The sequence below is a fragment of the Rhopalosiphum maidis genome, chromosome 4, assembly GCF_003676215.2.
Source record: "Rhopalosiphum maidis isolate BTI-1 chromosome 4, ASM367621v3, whole genome shotgun sequence".
NCBI classification, from domain to species: Eukaryota; Metazoa; Arthropoda; class Insecta; order Hemiptera; family Aphididae; genus Rhopalosiphum; species Rhopalosiphum maidis.
This window is the reverse complement of record NC_040880.1, coordinates 16,187,492-16,204,823: the sequence shown is the minus strand read 5'-3', so window position 1 is coordinate 16,204,823 and position 17,332 is coordinate 16,187,492. Positions and strand designations below refer to the sequence as shown.

General features: G+C 33.3%; 1 protein-coding gene across 1 annotated transcript; it reads right to left on the bottom strand.

The window, feature by feature from the left end:
• Positions 1-1,217: 1,217 nt before the first annotated feature.
• Positions 1,218-5,786, bottom strand: LOC113549111 (enhancer of split mbeta protein-like). The gene is made up of 4 exons (XM_026950271.1): positions 5,535-5,786; positions 4,136-4,225; positions 3,952-4,065; positions 1,218-2,414 (listed from the first exon to the last, which is right to left on the bottom strand). The coding sequence occupies exons 1-4, from the start codon at positions 5,583-5,585 to the stop codon at positions 1,863-1,865; spliced, it is 807 nt and encodes a 268-aa protein (XP_026806072.1). The 5' UTR covers positions 5,586-5,786; the 3' UTR covers positions 1,218-1,862.
• Between the last annotated feature and the right edge of the window lie 11,546 nt (positions 5,787-17,332).

Genomic DNA, 17,332 nt, shown 5'->3' with positions numbered 1-17,332 from the left:
TTTGAAAAGTACAATATTAGGTAATGTATAAACCTTTTTTTGGTATAATTTGTAAAAACTATAAGTTAAATATGATGTTTATTTTATATTTTTGTAAAAGCATTTTTAAGGGCCGTGGCTATATAAAATTATTATCTCTAAATGTTTAGTACATACTTTTATAGTATTAACTACTCAGAAAGTACTAAGTCGATTTTCAAATTAGATGAATGGAAAAAAAAAAAAAAAAATTCTTCTAAATCTTAACTGCATTGTTAGAGTAAAAACTAAAAAGTTGTTGGTAAACGTCGACACCGATTACCCCCGACACTGCAATATAATTGCGATATCACACATACCGGAGAACCGATGCTACTATAACATTGTACGCATTACGTGTGCAGCGATGTCGATGGCGTACGCATTCTAAACTAATACTTCACGAGTTACGGTGAAACAAACACAATTCGACTGTACGTAATAGTGATAATATACATACTACACAATATTGTGGGTGGGCGCACTTATTGTTATTATAATATCATTATACGCACATGATGCGTATTCACTGTACGGCAGTTAGGTGCGGATATCGTTTGAACCTCCAAGGACTGTTCTATGAGTGCCGAGGACTCGCGCGGTAAAAATATAAATATCTGTGTGTGTGTGTGTGTGTGTGTGTGTATTATTCTATTTTATGTTGTGCGTCTTAATGACAATAACAACAATGATATTGTGCGTACCGTGCGTTGGAAATAAAACAACGATACAATCCGAAACACTACGTACTGTAATAGTAATATAGTAAATGTACAGTCGAAATTCGTTACCTCGGCGTTTCCGACGCCGTCGACAGGATAAAAACAAGTCGAGTAACACGCCCCGTAATCCGTATCAAAATCAATGCGCGACCGGATCGGTGTCAACAGTATAACATTGCGTTGCGACATCGAAGTTTCGATTTTATACACTCGCCGATCGACGAGCTCATCATTTAAAGCGCAATATTTTCCGTTATCGAGTGTACACTGTCGATATATTATGTTGCACACAACTCGGTCGAAACCGACACGTACGTACAAACACTCGTGAACGCGATACAATAATATTAACAACATAAAATAAAACCAAGCATGATGTTATAGTGTACGTTTCAATAACGTATAATGGTACTCATAAAATAATAATAATAATAATAATAATAATATAGTAATAAAACTTAAAAATAATAGTAGTGATAATACAAATAATAATAAATAATGTATATATTTACAAAAGCTGAAAACATAATAAATTGCCGAATGATATCGCGCCAAATCAAACGACATAATATATATATACTTCGCACTTTTAACAAATCCTCCCGACCCCCCCCCCCACAGATAAAAAAAAAAATTCTTAAAAGTCAAAAAAAGCTAGTGAAACGTTATCCGAGTAGACTCGAAAACAGTTGTTGCGACAAACTTATTGTACAATAATACCATATTATATAATATGTGATTGTCGAGAGACCCGAAACAGTATTACAATAACGGATAAACGAAAAACCACGAAACTCGTAAGTACTGTTGCGGCTCTGACACGTGGGTTGTCATTGGAAATTGGCGGGGAGGGGCAACTCGTGAGATCCCGAGCCACCCGCTTCCCACCCAATTCCGGAAAAAAAAAAAAAAAAAAACATATAAACGTTGGAGTGCACGTACTCCACGTGTATTCCCCCCTTCCCCCAAACACACATTGACACGATGGTGTCTGCAGAACAGTATAAAAATAGCGTAACGTCAAATGGGTATAAACGGCGGCTGACGGTGTGCATCCGCTTCTGCACTTTGTGCGCAGGCAGTCGTCGCCAGTGCATCGTTGGCGGCGCCGGTGCGTCGATATCACCACGGCCGCCACATGGGGTCGCGTCGTAGTGCAGCGGCGGCGTCTTGCTGCAGAATCGGCGGCGACCGGCCGAACGCGGGCCTGGTGGGTTTGGGCCTGACGACCGTGTGCGGCGGGCCCCGGTTGGACGCGTTCAGGGCGACGGGTTTCAGCGTCGGCGAGGCGGCGGCGATGGCCGCGAAGTGGACGGCGGCGCCGGCGGCCGCGGTGTCTGCAGCCGTGGCGGTGTGGCCGGCGGTCTGGCGCGGGGCCGCGAACACCGTCGAGGTCCCGGCCGACGGCGGCGGCGTCGGCGGCGCGTTGTCGGGCTGCTGCGCGGGCGTCCGGTCGCCGCCCGCGGTGATGGCGACCTGCCGCTTGTCGGTGGCGGCCATCGCCGCGGCCGCGGCTGCGGTGGCGGCTGCTGCGGCGGCCGGCAGTTGAGACTCGAGCGCGCGCGACACCGATTTGGCCAGGTACTCGACCAACCGTCGGCCGACCACCGAGTCCAGGCCGGGCAGCGACAACAGGAAACTGCACGCTTCGCTGGCGCAGTGGCTGAATCCTTCCTGCGGACACATGGGAATATTATTATTAAAACACAATTCGACGAACACTCGGCGTAATCGTAGCCTACTCATGTGCGTGGAGCGGAATCCGCGATTGTGTAGCAGGCTCATTACGGAACCATATTTAGTGATCAACGTTGTGAATGGAATGAATTCTGATTATTATTTCAATAAACAACAAATAATTGCGATTTGTAAATATAATTTTTTTAATTCATTCCACTAACACGTGTATGTTATAATACGTGAATTAACTGTACAGGTCAAAAATCACATTTATTTGTTTCAAACTCTGAGTCCCCACGTGTGTTTGGGTATCGTACTTAGTAAACTGCGTGTCTAACATGAAAAACGACCACAAAAATACACCCTTAGTGTGATGTCATAACAATGGGCGGCGATGATATTATTAAATCGTATAAAACGCCACTGCCGCAGTGGAGATAACACTCCTACACAATAATGATATTGAAATGCGTATACTGTGTACGCACATGATATTATAATTTGTAATCGTAATTTCGTCATAAATATGTACATAAACTATCGTCGGAGTGACCGAAACAATGGCCAATGTCGTTCTAAACTGTACTTAGGGGGGGGGGGCAATTTGTTTGGCAGATATATTATTACTGTTATTAGTAATAAACAATTAACTAATAGATTTTAACATAAACATGACCTTGACCTAATGAAATATGACATTTATTGTTAAACTCTACATTATGCGGATGTCTCCGATGCGCTCCGGGAACTTGGAAATGTGTTAGAAATACTTAATTCGCACGTGTTTTATTCTAATAAAATAACTGCTACGCCGTGCTGGCTTTATAACGAATACGTAAGTAATATTAAATATGTTATACAAATTATATGTTAATTGCTTTGTGAGCATCAACTTTTTTTAAACTCATCATATTATAATTTATGAGAACATATGATAATATTATGGTATATTACTTTGTGTATATATTTTAATATGATAAACTATTTCTATGACATTTTTAGATACTAATTTTCACTTTTCTTACTACATTAAATATTTTAATAAAACAATAATTTGTTTGTATTTTAAATTTTATTCATAAGATTAAATTTAATGGCGGTTTAAATATTTTTAAATTTGAACGATAAGTAAGTAGACACCTACTACCTAGTACCTTTTTTATATTGAGTGAAAGTGTATTTAATATAGTATAATAATATGCTAGAAGAATATTATTACAATTACATTCTAGTAATTTTTTTACTTCATCACGTTAAATGTTCTCTGATTTGAATTACTTACTTGAAAATTATATTAATATATTTTAAATTTCATTTAACCTTTTCTACATTAATTAACCCAGCAGACAATAAAATTGTATAATATTTTGATTGTTAACACGCAATCAGAAAATAAAAAATGAATACGCATAATTACGAATGAAAGTGACTTCAACTTTTATATAATTTGTACGATACTTAATGTCATCAAACGATAATGAACCGTAATAATAGTCTTGGAACATTGAAAAAATAATTATTTTAAACCTACTTGAAATTTATAAGCTTCTTCTACGGGATCTCTTCTAGTAATCTTTTGCAGATGTTTGACAGTGAATTCCAAAATATCTGCCTTTTCGAGTTTATCAACATTTTCACCTTCAGCCTATGAATAAAACCAGAATGTCGTTCAATATTTTTTTAAATAAATTAATTATTGTAAAATATCTTCTCACCTCTAAGGCAGAAAACATTAGATCCTTCAATTCGTCCAAGCACCGATTGATGCGAGCACGTCGTTTTCGTTCCAATAACGGTTTTGTTATCTGTTAAACACAATAATATTATATAGTTATTACTTATTATTGTGATGATAACTTTGTTAACTTGAAAACAAAAATCCATTACTATAATAAAACATAAATAGTTTAAATGTACGTTGAAAAAAGTTTCAAAATAATAAAATATATACTCATATTTCCTCGAGCATTTTTTAGTCGATTAGCCAAGAAATTTAGTCAGCATAATTGTATACCTGCTACCAGCTACAAAATACTCTATGAAACACGTGACTGTCAATTATTTTTACCAAACTACAATGTACATACTATACACACGATTTAAAATCTACACAAATCACATTGATCGTCTCAATATCACAAAACGGATTCTAATCTAAAAACACAAACTCCAATACAGTATACTATTATATAGATGTACCTATTTATTTATACAAAACCTTATATTTTCACTTTTCTCCCGGTCGACACACCAAATCCCAAATACGTAAAGCTAAAAAAAAAAAATTATAAAATCGTTGTTTGTACTATAGCATATAGCCACTGTTAAATCATATAATATAATAATATATATTAGAAACGTGAACAGTAAAATAAATGTTACTTCCATACGTTTAATAAATATTCTAAATTTGTGCGACTGCGCAGTTTTCGTAAAATGTGATATGAAAATAACGGAATATAACGTACGGAGGATATTACAAACATAATGCTTAAATACGATGTGGAAAATCACTTAGTTCGAAAATTACGGTACAATGTAAAAATTATTCGATCAATATAATTTTATAATATATTCGTATACAAACAATATTTTATTTTACTATTCACCGTGATATGGTGGTATATTATTGTACGTAATATCACGCGCATTGATGGTATGAATTTCTTATAATATTATTAAAACAATAAATAACGGCACTATATTACAGCCTTATACTATATAATGGATATATTATAGTATGACGATCGTAGGAATTAGGGTTGTTTTGGGAGTTAGTGAAGGAGAAATTGATTTAAAACATATTCATATATTAAAAAAAAAACCAATATTCTAAATCAAATTGTTTAATATAAATAGTTATGATATGCTTAAATACACATAATAATATATTATTATGAAATTTATAACATGGTCCATGTATTCATACCTCATTATCTAAACCATCCAATATAATTTGGAAATTTTATAAAAATTCCAAAATGTTCTATACTCTGCCAGTAATATAATATAATATTATACAATAAAAACGATATCATCGCGGAATCATATATAACACGAAGTGCACAACCATAAGATGATGGTTATGAAGAAAAAAAAAAAATTATAACTTACCTTTCTGTAGGTTACGGTCCGAGAAATCGGCGACGGAGTAGGCGAAAACATGACGTACAGTGGATGAGTCGGTTAAAAAAAAAAATAAGCAAACCCGACGGCCGTAAACGGACGCGAATATAAGCAAAAACAATGTTATACCGTCGCGAAAACACGTAAATAATAAACCATTCGAATCGACGATTATAACGAATAATATATCGACAATCGGCGAACGCGCGCACGCGAAATGCTCGCCGGACGACGGTGGGTATCAGACTGAACGGACGGCATGCCTGTTGCCCGTCTCACTCTACCGCCGCCGCCGCCGCCGACGCGCTTCTTCCTCTTCCGCCGCCGCCGCCGTCGTTACTCCCCTTCTAAGAATACGCGCACCCCTCCGCCGCCGCCACCATGGGGGATGATCGGCTCGCGCGTCACCGCTGACACACGATCTCAGGTCGCGTACCCTTCGCGTGCTTAACCCCCTCGGGAGAGCTCTCGTTCGGTTCCCACGGATACCGTTCGCACCCCTCCCCCCCAATTCACCGTTCATCCGAGATCGCGCGCGCGCGTAATTATTTTGTTCCGTTCGTACGCACGTATAGGTATAGGTAGGTCTGGTATGTGTCTGGTAAGGTGGCGCGCGCGTCCCCTAATACAGCTTCCTATACTCCCCGCGACGCCACGTTCGGATACCGATGGGGACACCGCAGTTGAGGCCACGCGCTCTGTGCCCCGGAAATTCGGAAACGCCATCGAACAGCGACCTTAAATTAATAATATAGTGTATTATTATAACGCGGAAGACGCGTCGTCGTATTGTTATACTGTTACTATTATCGTTTATATACTATTATAATGACGTGTATTATTTTATATTATATACATTTATAACTGACGGAAATGATTTACGTATTGCCTTCTATCGTCGTGATAAAATTATTTGTATATGATGTAATGCAGTTTATTATTATTAATTATTATTATATAGTATACACTTTTATGTCAGCTCTGGAAAGAGCGTTCTTAGATTTTAGTAAATACAATATTCTAATAACTGTATTAATTTTGAAATTATTTTCATTTCTATACATACTTATATGACTATTAACTTATTTGGCCTAAAATAAAAACTTATCGATGTACTCGTATATCTACAGATCTTTCTGATACGAATACAAATAATAGAAACGTATACAGTTGTTAACTTAAAAAACGAGATTTTTAAAAACTGAATGAAAATATTGTGTGATTTTTTTTCAAAGTTATAGATTTTTCAAAATAAAAGAAAAATAATAAAAAAAAGAGAATTTAGAACTCTCGGATTGTTGGTGTAGATGTGTGGAAAATTCTTAAATTGTGATTATCACCTGTTGCTAATTATTTATCATTTTATTTGGTGATTTGTAAATTTAGATGATAAAAATTAACTCTAAATTTAACGTTATACCTAAAACATACAAAATATTATAGTAAAACATTTTTGTAGTATACTTGTAAGTTGTTTTTTAAAACGAGAAACTATTTTCTAAGCTCGAAGATTATTTAATGCATTAATTATTATAGCGTCATAATAATATGTTCACTTCTTTGCTCGTATAAATGGACAAATTTAAATCGCATCTATCAACATTTTTTATGTATACATAAGAGTATAAAACTGTGACTCAAGAAAATTATACTTTCAGATTTTTTTTTTAAAATACTTGTACCGTATACGATGTACATCACATAAAATTAAATTCAACTGTTAATCGCTTTATTATACGTAATTATTATACTACACATATACAATATACGTATACATACATGCTATGGGAATCGCTAATAAAATTTAATTCAAGTGCAATAAACTAATTAACATGTAAAATGTAAAACGTATTCAAATCAACTTCACCGTGTTATTATTTTACTCGACCACAATGATGTCCCGTCTTGTTATTAAATGTATGATTGAATAAATGCATAAAAGCGCATACAGTCTTTCGCAATAAACGGATTTGGATTAGATTTTTAAAATCCAAATGTTTACTTTTATTATGTTATTATTTATTTTGAGTAAATACAAACAAACTACTTAACATAAATTCGTACAAATGCTTTTATTTATAGTAATTATTGTTTTTTATTTATTTTTAGTATGGTTTACGACAGTTAACATGCATTAAAACATCGCGTTTGTGACTTATTGTGTCTGTCTCAACACACCGAACACGGTGAATCTGCGTTTATCCAAACCGAAATTCGTTCTTAAAAATATAATGTTCTTACATTTCAGTTTGACAATAGGTCAATTCCTTCTTATATATTATATTAACGATAACCCTATAAAATTACAAAAAATATTTTAATAAGTTCTATGTTTGTGTGCTGTTCTCTTATATTTATGAGTTATGACAATACACAATGTCATGATGATACGATAATTATTAAGAACTATAATTACTATTATATTGTATACAATAGAATATCGATTTCTTTACATCATTATATATAGATCAATTACTCTGCAGAGATTGAGAGATTATACAGAATAAATCATCGGGATTAGTCGCTTCTTTAATATAGAATACATAACAACCCTTATAATAGATTTAGGGTAAATTGTTAAATAAGGGGCAGCGCAGATGTAAAAAAAAAAAGGTATAATAAAATATATGTTTTTCATCTTGCGATACGTATTATATAAAATCGTTTTTTTCGTTTGACCCGAGTCTTATGTTTCGACGAATTGGTCGTCGTTGTCGAATTATGCAGTAACCACTAACCAGTTGCAGAAATATATATAAGTATCACGTAATGACGTTATTATTTATACACATAATTTGATGGTTTAAACTTTTGAAATTGGCGTATAACATATTATATTAGGACACAGATATTATCGTAATAATAATACATTATGCAGCCATTATCAGATATTTTTATGGTATCGAAAATAAGTCTCGTCCGGCGGAAACGGTCTGCTGCGGGACAAATCGGTAGAGAAAAAATAAATCGGAACACATTTTACAGACGTTTAAAATATATGAAACAGCCGCCGCTTCACCAATAATACATCATAAGGCAAGGTGACATCACCACTATATATATTATATATTATACACCTACAGCGACAATACTCGCGGTGATGTACGATAAATATAATATATTGTCGTGTACGGTAGTAGGTTCGGGGTTCGCGGTGAAATAATTTAATTTAATAGGAAGAAACGAATTTAATACGATGTGTACAAGAAAGAACGCGACGAGTGGGAAATCGAGAAAAACACGTGAATTTTTTTATACAATATAAATACTATATACACTATACCCCATACCAGTGCCTCTCTCTATGTAGTATCTTATGGGTTTATATATATATAATATTATTAAAAAGTTAGCCGACGGTGAAGAGGAGGCGCGCGCGAAGGACACGGTCAAATGGAGTGGACGCGGAATTATCGCGGACATAATCCGGTAATGTACCTACGGTGATACATATATAGGTATATATTATTATTATGTACACGAAATAATAAAATGTAATACAATATAATACAATGTACCTATATTATAATAATAGTGCGGGCCGTCACGAATCGCGTCCATTCATCCGTCAAAGTCGTCCGTGGTGGCAAGGGGGGATAAAAAAAAGGAAACGAAAATAAAAGCGACTTGGTCGTCGGCCGCGGATCGCGTGCGATCGCTGTGGGAAATAATATAGGTACATCGAGATACCGTGATGATACGACACGCCTTATGCCTACCTGTATATAACATCATATACAAAGAGATTTTTCATCTTAATTCATAGCTGCATAGCTGCTTGCTTATCAATAATAACATGATATATTAAACGATTTAATTAGAGTTTATACAGATATAGGGTTTTAAGTATTATAATAAATAAAACAAGTCATATTATAGTATCTTATTAAATTAATATGATATGTGACGCGAAAAACGTTTACTGATGCTGCCTCTCTCCGTCCAAAATCAAAAACCGTTAGACGTGTACGCCCCCAAGTATAAACCAAATCATAATATAAAATAATATTGTCTATGCCTATGCGCGACATTTTGCCAGACGTCTGATTTATTACTACATGGACACGAGTTATGTATGTAGAGACGGGGCGCCGCGATGTCGATAGTTTAACATCGAAATCGTACGTAATCTATAAGCAACGCAGAGTATAATACGCCCATAATATTATATATATATATTTAAAATTTTAAGCTCGTTTGAGTCGTGAATAAATTCAAAATCGAACCGCGGGCGCCTGCCCGGCGTTTACGCGGTGTTTGTGAAAAACTACAGCACGGACTACGGGGCACTGCAGTGTACGCAGTGGAGCTATTCGAGTCTGTTTAAATGGGTGCCGAAATTCAAGCAGTCCAAATTTTTTTTTGTCGTAGTAAATACGCGTATTTCACGTATGCGGTGTTTAAGGGCTATGTATTTACTATTTCAATAGAAAATTAAAAAGTTAGAAATAGCTTTTGTCGGGCATGTCAATAATCTAATTTATCACGCGATACCAATTATATATAACTTTATTTATCTATAAACAATAAATATGTATTACCTCCGCATACACTTAATTGCTAGGTATATATATATACATATATAGTAGGTAAGGGTGTTTTAACTGTAACGCATCGACTGTTGGCGACACGTTTAGATACATTTCACAAGGTATCGGTCCACCGCTATATAAAACGCGGAAAGATACAAGGGGCGCCAAAGTACACCCTGCAGTAACCCACCCCCTCTGAAATGGCGCCTATGACCGAAGTACTCGCGGACAGCGAAGTCGATTTTCGTTTTATGTTACGCCGAACGTCAAGCATCATATTATACGCACGGTATGCGAGCGCGCGCGGAAAGGAATAGCAATATAATAATACGGTACCTTATATTATGCTTAACGCGTGCGTAAGACGGAGAACGGACGACGACGTCGACGACTATAGTAATAATAATAATAATAATAATAATAATAATAAAAAATCCAAGACGAATATAAAAAAAAAAAAAATAAAATAATAAAACGAAATAAAATAAAAAAAAAATAAAACGACGACGATAATAAAACACTCGTCGTGAAACGGACTTCTCAGGAAGCGTGGGAACGGCGCGCGATCGTAGCAGCACAAGACGGTTCGCCGTGTACACACTATATATACATGTACATACACCACTACGTATATATATATATATATATATATATTTATGTTATGCGAGAGTGGGCTCGCGCGCGCGCGCTCGCGCGTGGTGAGACCGACTGCGGCGGCCGCCCGCCGAGACTACTTAAATACAACTACACACACACACACACACATAAATATATAAATATATATATATAACAATTATAATACGTCGACGATGTATGAGTATGGCGTGTTTATACACTTATATATGTGTGACTGTGTGTGTGTGCGTGTGTGTTATTGTATATGCGTATTGCGTACGGAGCCTCCGCGCACCATCCCCGCGTTCCCGCGCACGCGTCCGTAATATAATTATATATACCGTTCCTGCACGTTTGTAATAGCAATAATAATAATAATAATAATAATATATGATAATGATAATAACGTCGTTTACATATATTACTGTTACTGTAGTTGTCGTCGTCGTGTAGTATGTATATTATACGTATGTATAGGTGCACAGGGTACACTCGGCAGTCCTCTCCGAAATTGTCGGGGAAATCTAAAAGCGCTTCGAGTGTTCTGCGCGAACGTTGTATTACTGCGCGCGATATTATCATTAGATGCGTTTACAATACTTTGATCGCGAGCATTATAAAACCGTCATTTTCACGAAGGTCGCTGCAAAAGTCCAAAATGCTTTATACACACCTCACGACTTACCCTATACAACGAATCGTTAGTCTTTCTCTCGCCGAAATGAAATCCTGTAGAGGAGAGTGGGTAGACCTAGTTGCAGATCTCGTCCCGCATATATAGCGTGAATGTGTGATGTATAATACGAGAATGTATATTATGTGTACATCGGCGGACTTCGGAACAGTGTACATCGATCAACCGCGATGGGGCCATCATTGGGCCTCGCAAAGATTTGTCGATGGTAATAGGGGTGACCAACATCGTACCCATAATATTTAATCTGGTTCATCAGAACCAAAATAATATACTATAATAATAGTATATTCTTGTGTCTGCGGGTTTTGGGCCATACAAATTCAGATCGGAGAAGTCAATATACTAATGACTGTTATTTTTTAAAAACAGATTTATGATTGTTTCGATTAACCAATCGAAAATACAATAAAATATGTCAAACGTTAAGGCCAATTTAACCATTGTCCACGAATAAATAATACTCGTTATTGCACGATCTACTTTGTGAAATCTATAAACAGTTATGGTCGTCTGTCTTGTAGTGGTTAATTTTTTTTTTTTTTTTTAATCGATTTAAGTATTTGGAACGATTGAAAAGAACTCTCGCGAGCTTAGTATTGAGTGTATATAATATTATGTAACATATATATAATATATGTCATATAAGTATAGATTGAATATGAATTATATTATTATATGTAAGTTCATAACATATAAATGTATTTAGTTTTTTTATACGAGTAAAAAGGAAATAATATTAATAGCTATTACTTTTCATGACAACAAAACGTTTCATCAGATACATAATCTCTGTAGTGCAAGTTTATCTAATAGATTTTTCATTTTTTACAGATAATAAAATGTAAATATAAATTATTTTTATTATACGTAGAATATATTTTCAATAATATAAAGTATAAAATAATAATCAAAATAATACAAAATACTTTAGAAATACTTTGGATTCATCCTTTGATCGTAATGCGATGGAAGTCGTGGGCAGGAAATGAGAATTGTATACCCGTGCGATGCCTCGGGTTCCTACCAGAAGTGGTTTGACCTTAAAGGTGCCTAGCCTAACTTAACGTTATCTTATATAGGTACACTACCGACATGTGTCGTGCTGTATATTATCGAGGGGTGGGGTGGTGCAGTTATATATTATAATATTATATACACCGAATACTATTTCCCGTATTCCGAGGGCTGATATACAACGGTCTGTTAGTGATGTACTGAAGTCCTTCTTTATTATCGGGTCGAAATTTGTTTCGTTCAACAAACATTTAAATAGAAGATTGTTGATGATATTTCGTCAAATAATAATTAACAAAAAATAAAAGCATAAAACAATTGTATCATGAGACTCCTCCAATGTACATTATATTGGCTAGGACTATTAGGAGTGAATGTCGAATATTTTCCTCAGTCACTGTTCTTTAATCGATTTACCCGTTTGGGATACAAACGAGAACAACTTCCAGTGTACACATTGTGAATATAATGTTATACAAATCAGCAGGAAAGTCAACGCTATAATATTGTTCATGAAACATTTTGCAAATATAATATTTTATACATTTATAACTTATTGATATATCTACATAAAATTATGCTTTAACTTTAAAAATGATATAAAATAATAATGGACAAATAGACTGTCCGTCGACCTCACAAACTGTTTGTACTTAGTCCGTTCGAATTGGTTTTCAATGCCAAAATACAGTTATTATCAATCCAACGTACTGCAATAACGAGTTTTTTCTTCTGTAATCCGACTGCTGTAGTAATAATCTGCTTGATACATTTTTTCCCGCCACAAATCGGATTAAAAACAACGATTTTTTTGCATTCGTAAGCATAGTACAAACTAGCTGTTCATAAATACGGGTGTAGCTATTTCGCATAATGCGGCTAAATATATGAAACTTGGTTTTGCAAGCAAACACGTACACATTCGTAATGCCGACCAAACAATGGATTTTTTTGGATATGGAATCAGATTTTAAAAATTATATTTTTTGTGTTCATATTCAATTTCAAGTTCTTATTATTTAAATGAACGTTACTGTAATAGTCAGAGTCTAACAGTTAGACAAAAATTTGGTATTTTTAAGTGTAAATAAGAATATCAATTAAGTGATTAAACAAAATTTAAAGTCATCATAAAAGATACCACTATAGTTGTATAGATTTTTTATCACTCTTATAAATTTTAAATTTATAAAACCGGAGAAGTTGTTATATTGTTATAGATTTCAATTTTCAAGTTTGTCTTTGAGTAGGTTACTAAACGGTTAACGGACGTGTTATATTATTATTTGAATTTAATGATAAATCATTATTCATTACACATACAAAAAATGATTTTGAGTAGGAATAGTGTGTCATATTATTATTATATAGATAAAATATAGGTAATTAAATATACAGTGAAACCTCTGAATAACAGACACATTCGGTCATCGAAATTTCGTGTGCTATTCAGACGGGTTAAATTTTTTCAATTCATAAATGGTAAATATTTTAAAGGAAATGTTAATTTTAGTTATAGTGTTTTAAAAAATTGACAAATTAGTCAAATAAAATACATAGAAATATTATTCTATTAACATTTGGAATACGATATAATAATATAATATCAATTCAACATCAAGCTTCCTTTTAAAGAAATCGAAAAATAAAAAGGGCGAGCAAGTGTCGAGTGAACTATTGTAATGGGTGTGTTCAATTTAAATTTATTTTTACATCATTTCATGTATGAAATTGTAGTAAATTAATAACTTATAAGAAAACTTATATTCAACTTTCAAGCATCTTAAGCCAGAAAAATGTTATCAAAATTTAAAAAAAGAATATTGAAAAATACGAATGGCTATATAATAGCTGAAAAAGAAAATATTTAGAAAATTATTTTATGTTGGAAATACTAACATAAATATATTTTGTGAAAATTTCAAGTAACTACCTACGCCACCTACGGTTCGTTTTAAAGTGATACTAAAAAAGAGAAAATTGATTTTGTCAAATACTGGTTTTGTGTGAAAATTATCGTTATTCCTGATAATGAAAATGTCTCCGTCACCAAGATATTTGTCCACTAATGGGAGGTGTCCATTAGGTGAGGTTTCACTGTACATATAAAGTAATGCCTGAGCACGTTATTTTAAGTTCAAATTTAAGAAAAACAAAGAAATCAATAAACAATAATAAAGCTTAAATTTTATAGCATTTACTATTATTTATATTTTAGTTATTATAAAATACAGGTAAAAATACCTATAATCGTGAAGTAGGTATAAGCTATACACTTTTGAATCGAGGATACCAAGTAGGAGTAAAATTTCAAGTTGTATATTTTAAGCTTTTTAGATTTTTAGTGGTATTTTCTCAGTTTAATGGTATTTTTTACTAGTATATATGCATTAAATTCGTTTTATTTTTAATAAATTTCGGGAAAATATTATATAGCAAAAGATTAATAACTTTTAGTATACTCTAGACTCGTATTATGTAGATATGGTGAATAACTAATAAAATGAAATACATTGTATATAATTATATACTCGTATATAATTTATTCAATACAAAACTTAAGATTTTAGGTCTACTTTCTTCAAATAATCCTTAGAATGGACGCCACTTCTACAATCAAAATATTCAAATTCATAAAATTGACCAATATGGCAATATCTACCAAGAAATATAAAACAATAATTTATCTATACTAATTTAATTTTAAGCACACGCCTGTACTTTTTATAATCTCGAATGACTATTTCTGCCGTGGATATACATATGCTCGATAAAAAAAAAAAATAATTAATCATGTAGTTTGAGTATAAATCAACTGATAATAATGCGATTAATATTAATTTTAATCATGTAGACTTTAAAGAAAATTTGTTATTTAGCGTAGACATTATAAATATATTTGCAGATACAAAAAATAACAAGCGACCTGATTGTTACCATCATTTACATAAACAACGAGATTACACGATATTTTATAAACTCATTACAATTTATCGAAGACATAAGATATATTTTAGAATAGTCGATACATAGACTATTATAGACGTTTATATTATTATTTTACAAGACATCGATTAAACGAGTTTTTATTATATACAACTTTTTCCCATAACATGGTCTATAATTTGTTTCTGATATTTCGTTTAGCCCTAAGTCATCAGTCTTTTATACTTCATTACTACCATATTTTCAGGGAATTAGTGTGGTCATTAGATCGAGATCTGCTATAGTTTGGAATGTTAAATGACCTCCGAAAAACCTAAACATTAGAATATTTAACACAAAATTTAGCTGACTCACAAAAATGTGTGTATACACGACATTACAAAATGTCCAGAGGCACACATGATATATTTTCATTTAAAAATTGATTAGTTCAAAATTACAAGACATGTAAAAAAAAAAAAATTAGAAAAAACATATAACCTCATAGTTATACACATTGGAACGTTTATGTTTTTAATATGGCTATTACGAACTAATAACACGTCTTTTTTTCAGTCGATTGTTAAATATACATATTTTATTGAAATATATAGCTGTACAAATAATATGATGTCTCAATAAGTACAATACATTTATCTAACACTAATGCATGATAAATACCCGTATTAAGTGAATATCCTGTGATATCAGACTAACAACGAAACGCGTTCCAACAGAACGCCAATAACGATATCGTCGAATCTATCTTGACTCATCGCTTGAACTACATCCAGACTAAAAAAATATCTTAATTACCATTAACTTTTTAAAATAAAAAATGATAATTATTGTAGAAAAATTCAAAAACGTAAAATTTTAACCAAATGAAAATATATATACCTACTGCAATGGTACCTTATAATTTACTCACCCGCTACTATTAAATAATCTGTAAACACAAAAATGTGCCTAAATGATTCCTATTATTGCCGAAGTAGTTTAAGAATATCAATAATAAAAATAAAATTGATTTATCAAAATTTTGGTCTGGACGTGTTTACTAAATTTCATATTAATAAATACGCTTAGCTAGGAACGTCGACCGCGCTGGAATAGGTATGATACATCAGCGGGCAGATTTATCTGTATCTCGTTTTATACTCAACAAAATGTGTGCTTAAAAATATTATTATACTTTCAATGCCCACCCATTATACACATTCGTTACGGATCCATGCGTAGATTCCATTTATACGTTATTATCTATTATTTATACGGCCCATCCAATAACCCTTTTACACAATACTTTATAACAACGCGTAATATTAGTGTCCCGATAATCTCCGGAACCCGACGACAACTGCAGACCCGTACGAGTATAATACCACCGTCATGGAAACACTCTGTCCATATCATATTATATAATATAATATTATATTATACAACACGATAGTGATGGTTTGCAGAGGTGATGTAGTCACACGCTCGTTTACCGTAAATGATTTACGTGTAAAACACCCGCATGGCGCATTTAAATGAAATATTTGAGGTTTTAAAACAATATTTGGTTGAAATCGACGGGTGTTAATACTCCATAATAATATTATTATTATTTTATTATAAGGTATTGAAAGTCGTATTTTATGTACTATGTAGAACTGTAGACGGTGATTCGATGCAAATTATGCACGTGTACTTACACTGTTGTCCTACTTATTATAATATTAGATTTGTGAGTTTTAGAATACATTATGAAACCCTTAAAAGTGCAGTAGTTTAACACACAATAAAACAGAATAATATGAACAAAAACTATACGAAAAGAAATCTATACAAATTATAAATTTTAAAGTTAAATTCGTTTTAAATCATTGATTCATTTTTTTTAAAAATAAATCTGATGCGTTTTACAATAAGCTATAAAAAAAAGCATAAGTATTATGTTTATATTATGTTTAGGGGTGGCGAACCAACTTATAGAACATTGGCACCCGATAATTTTT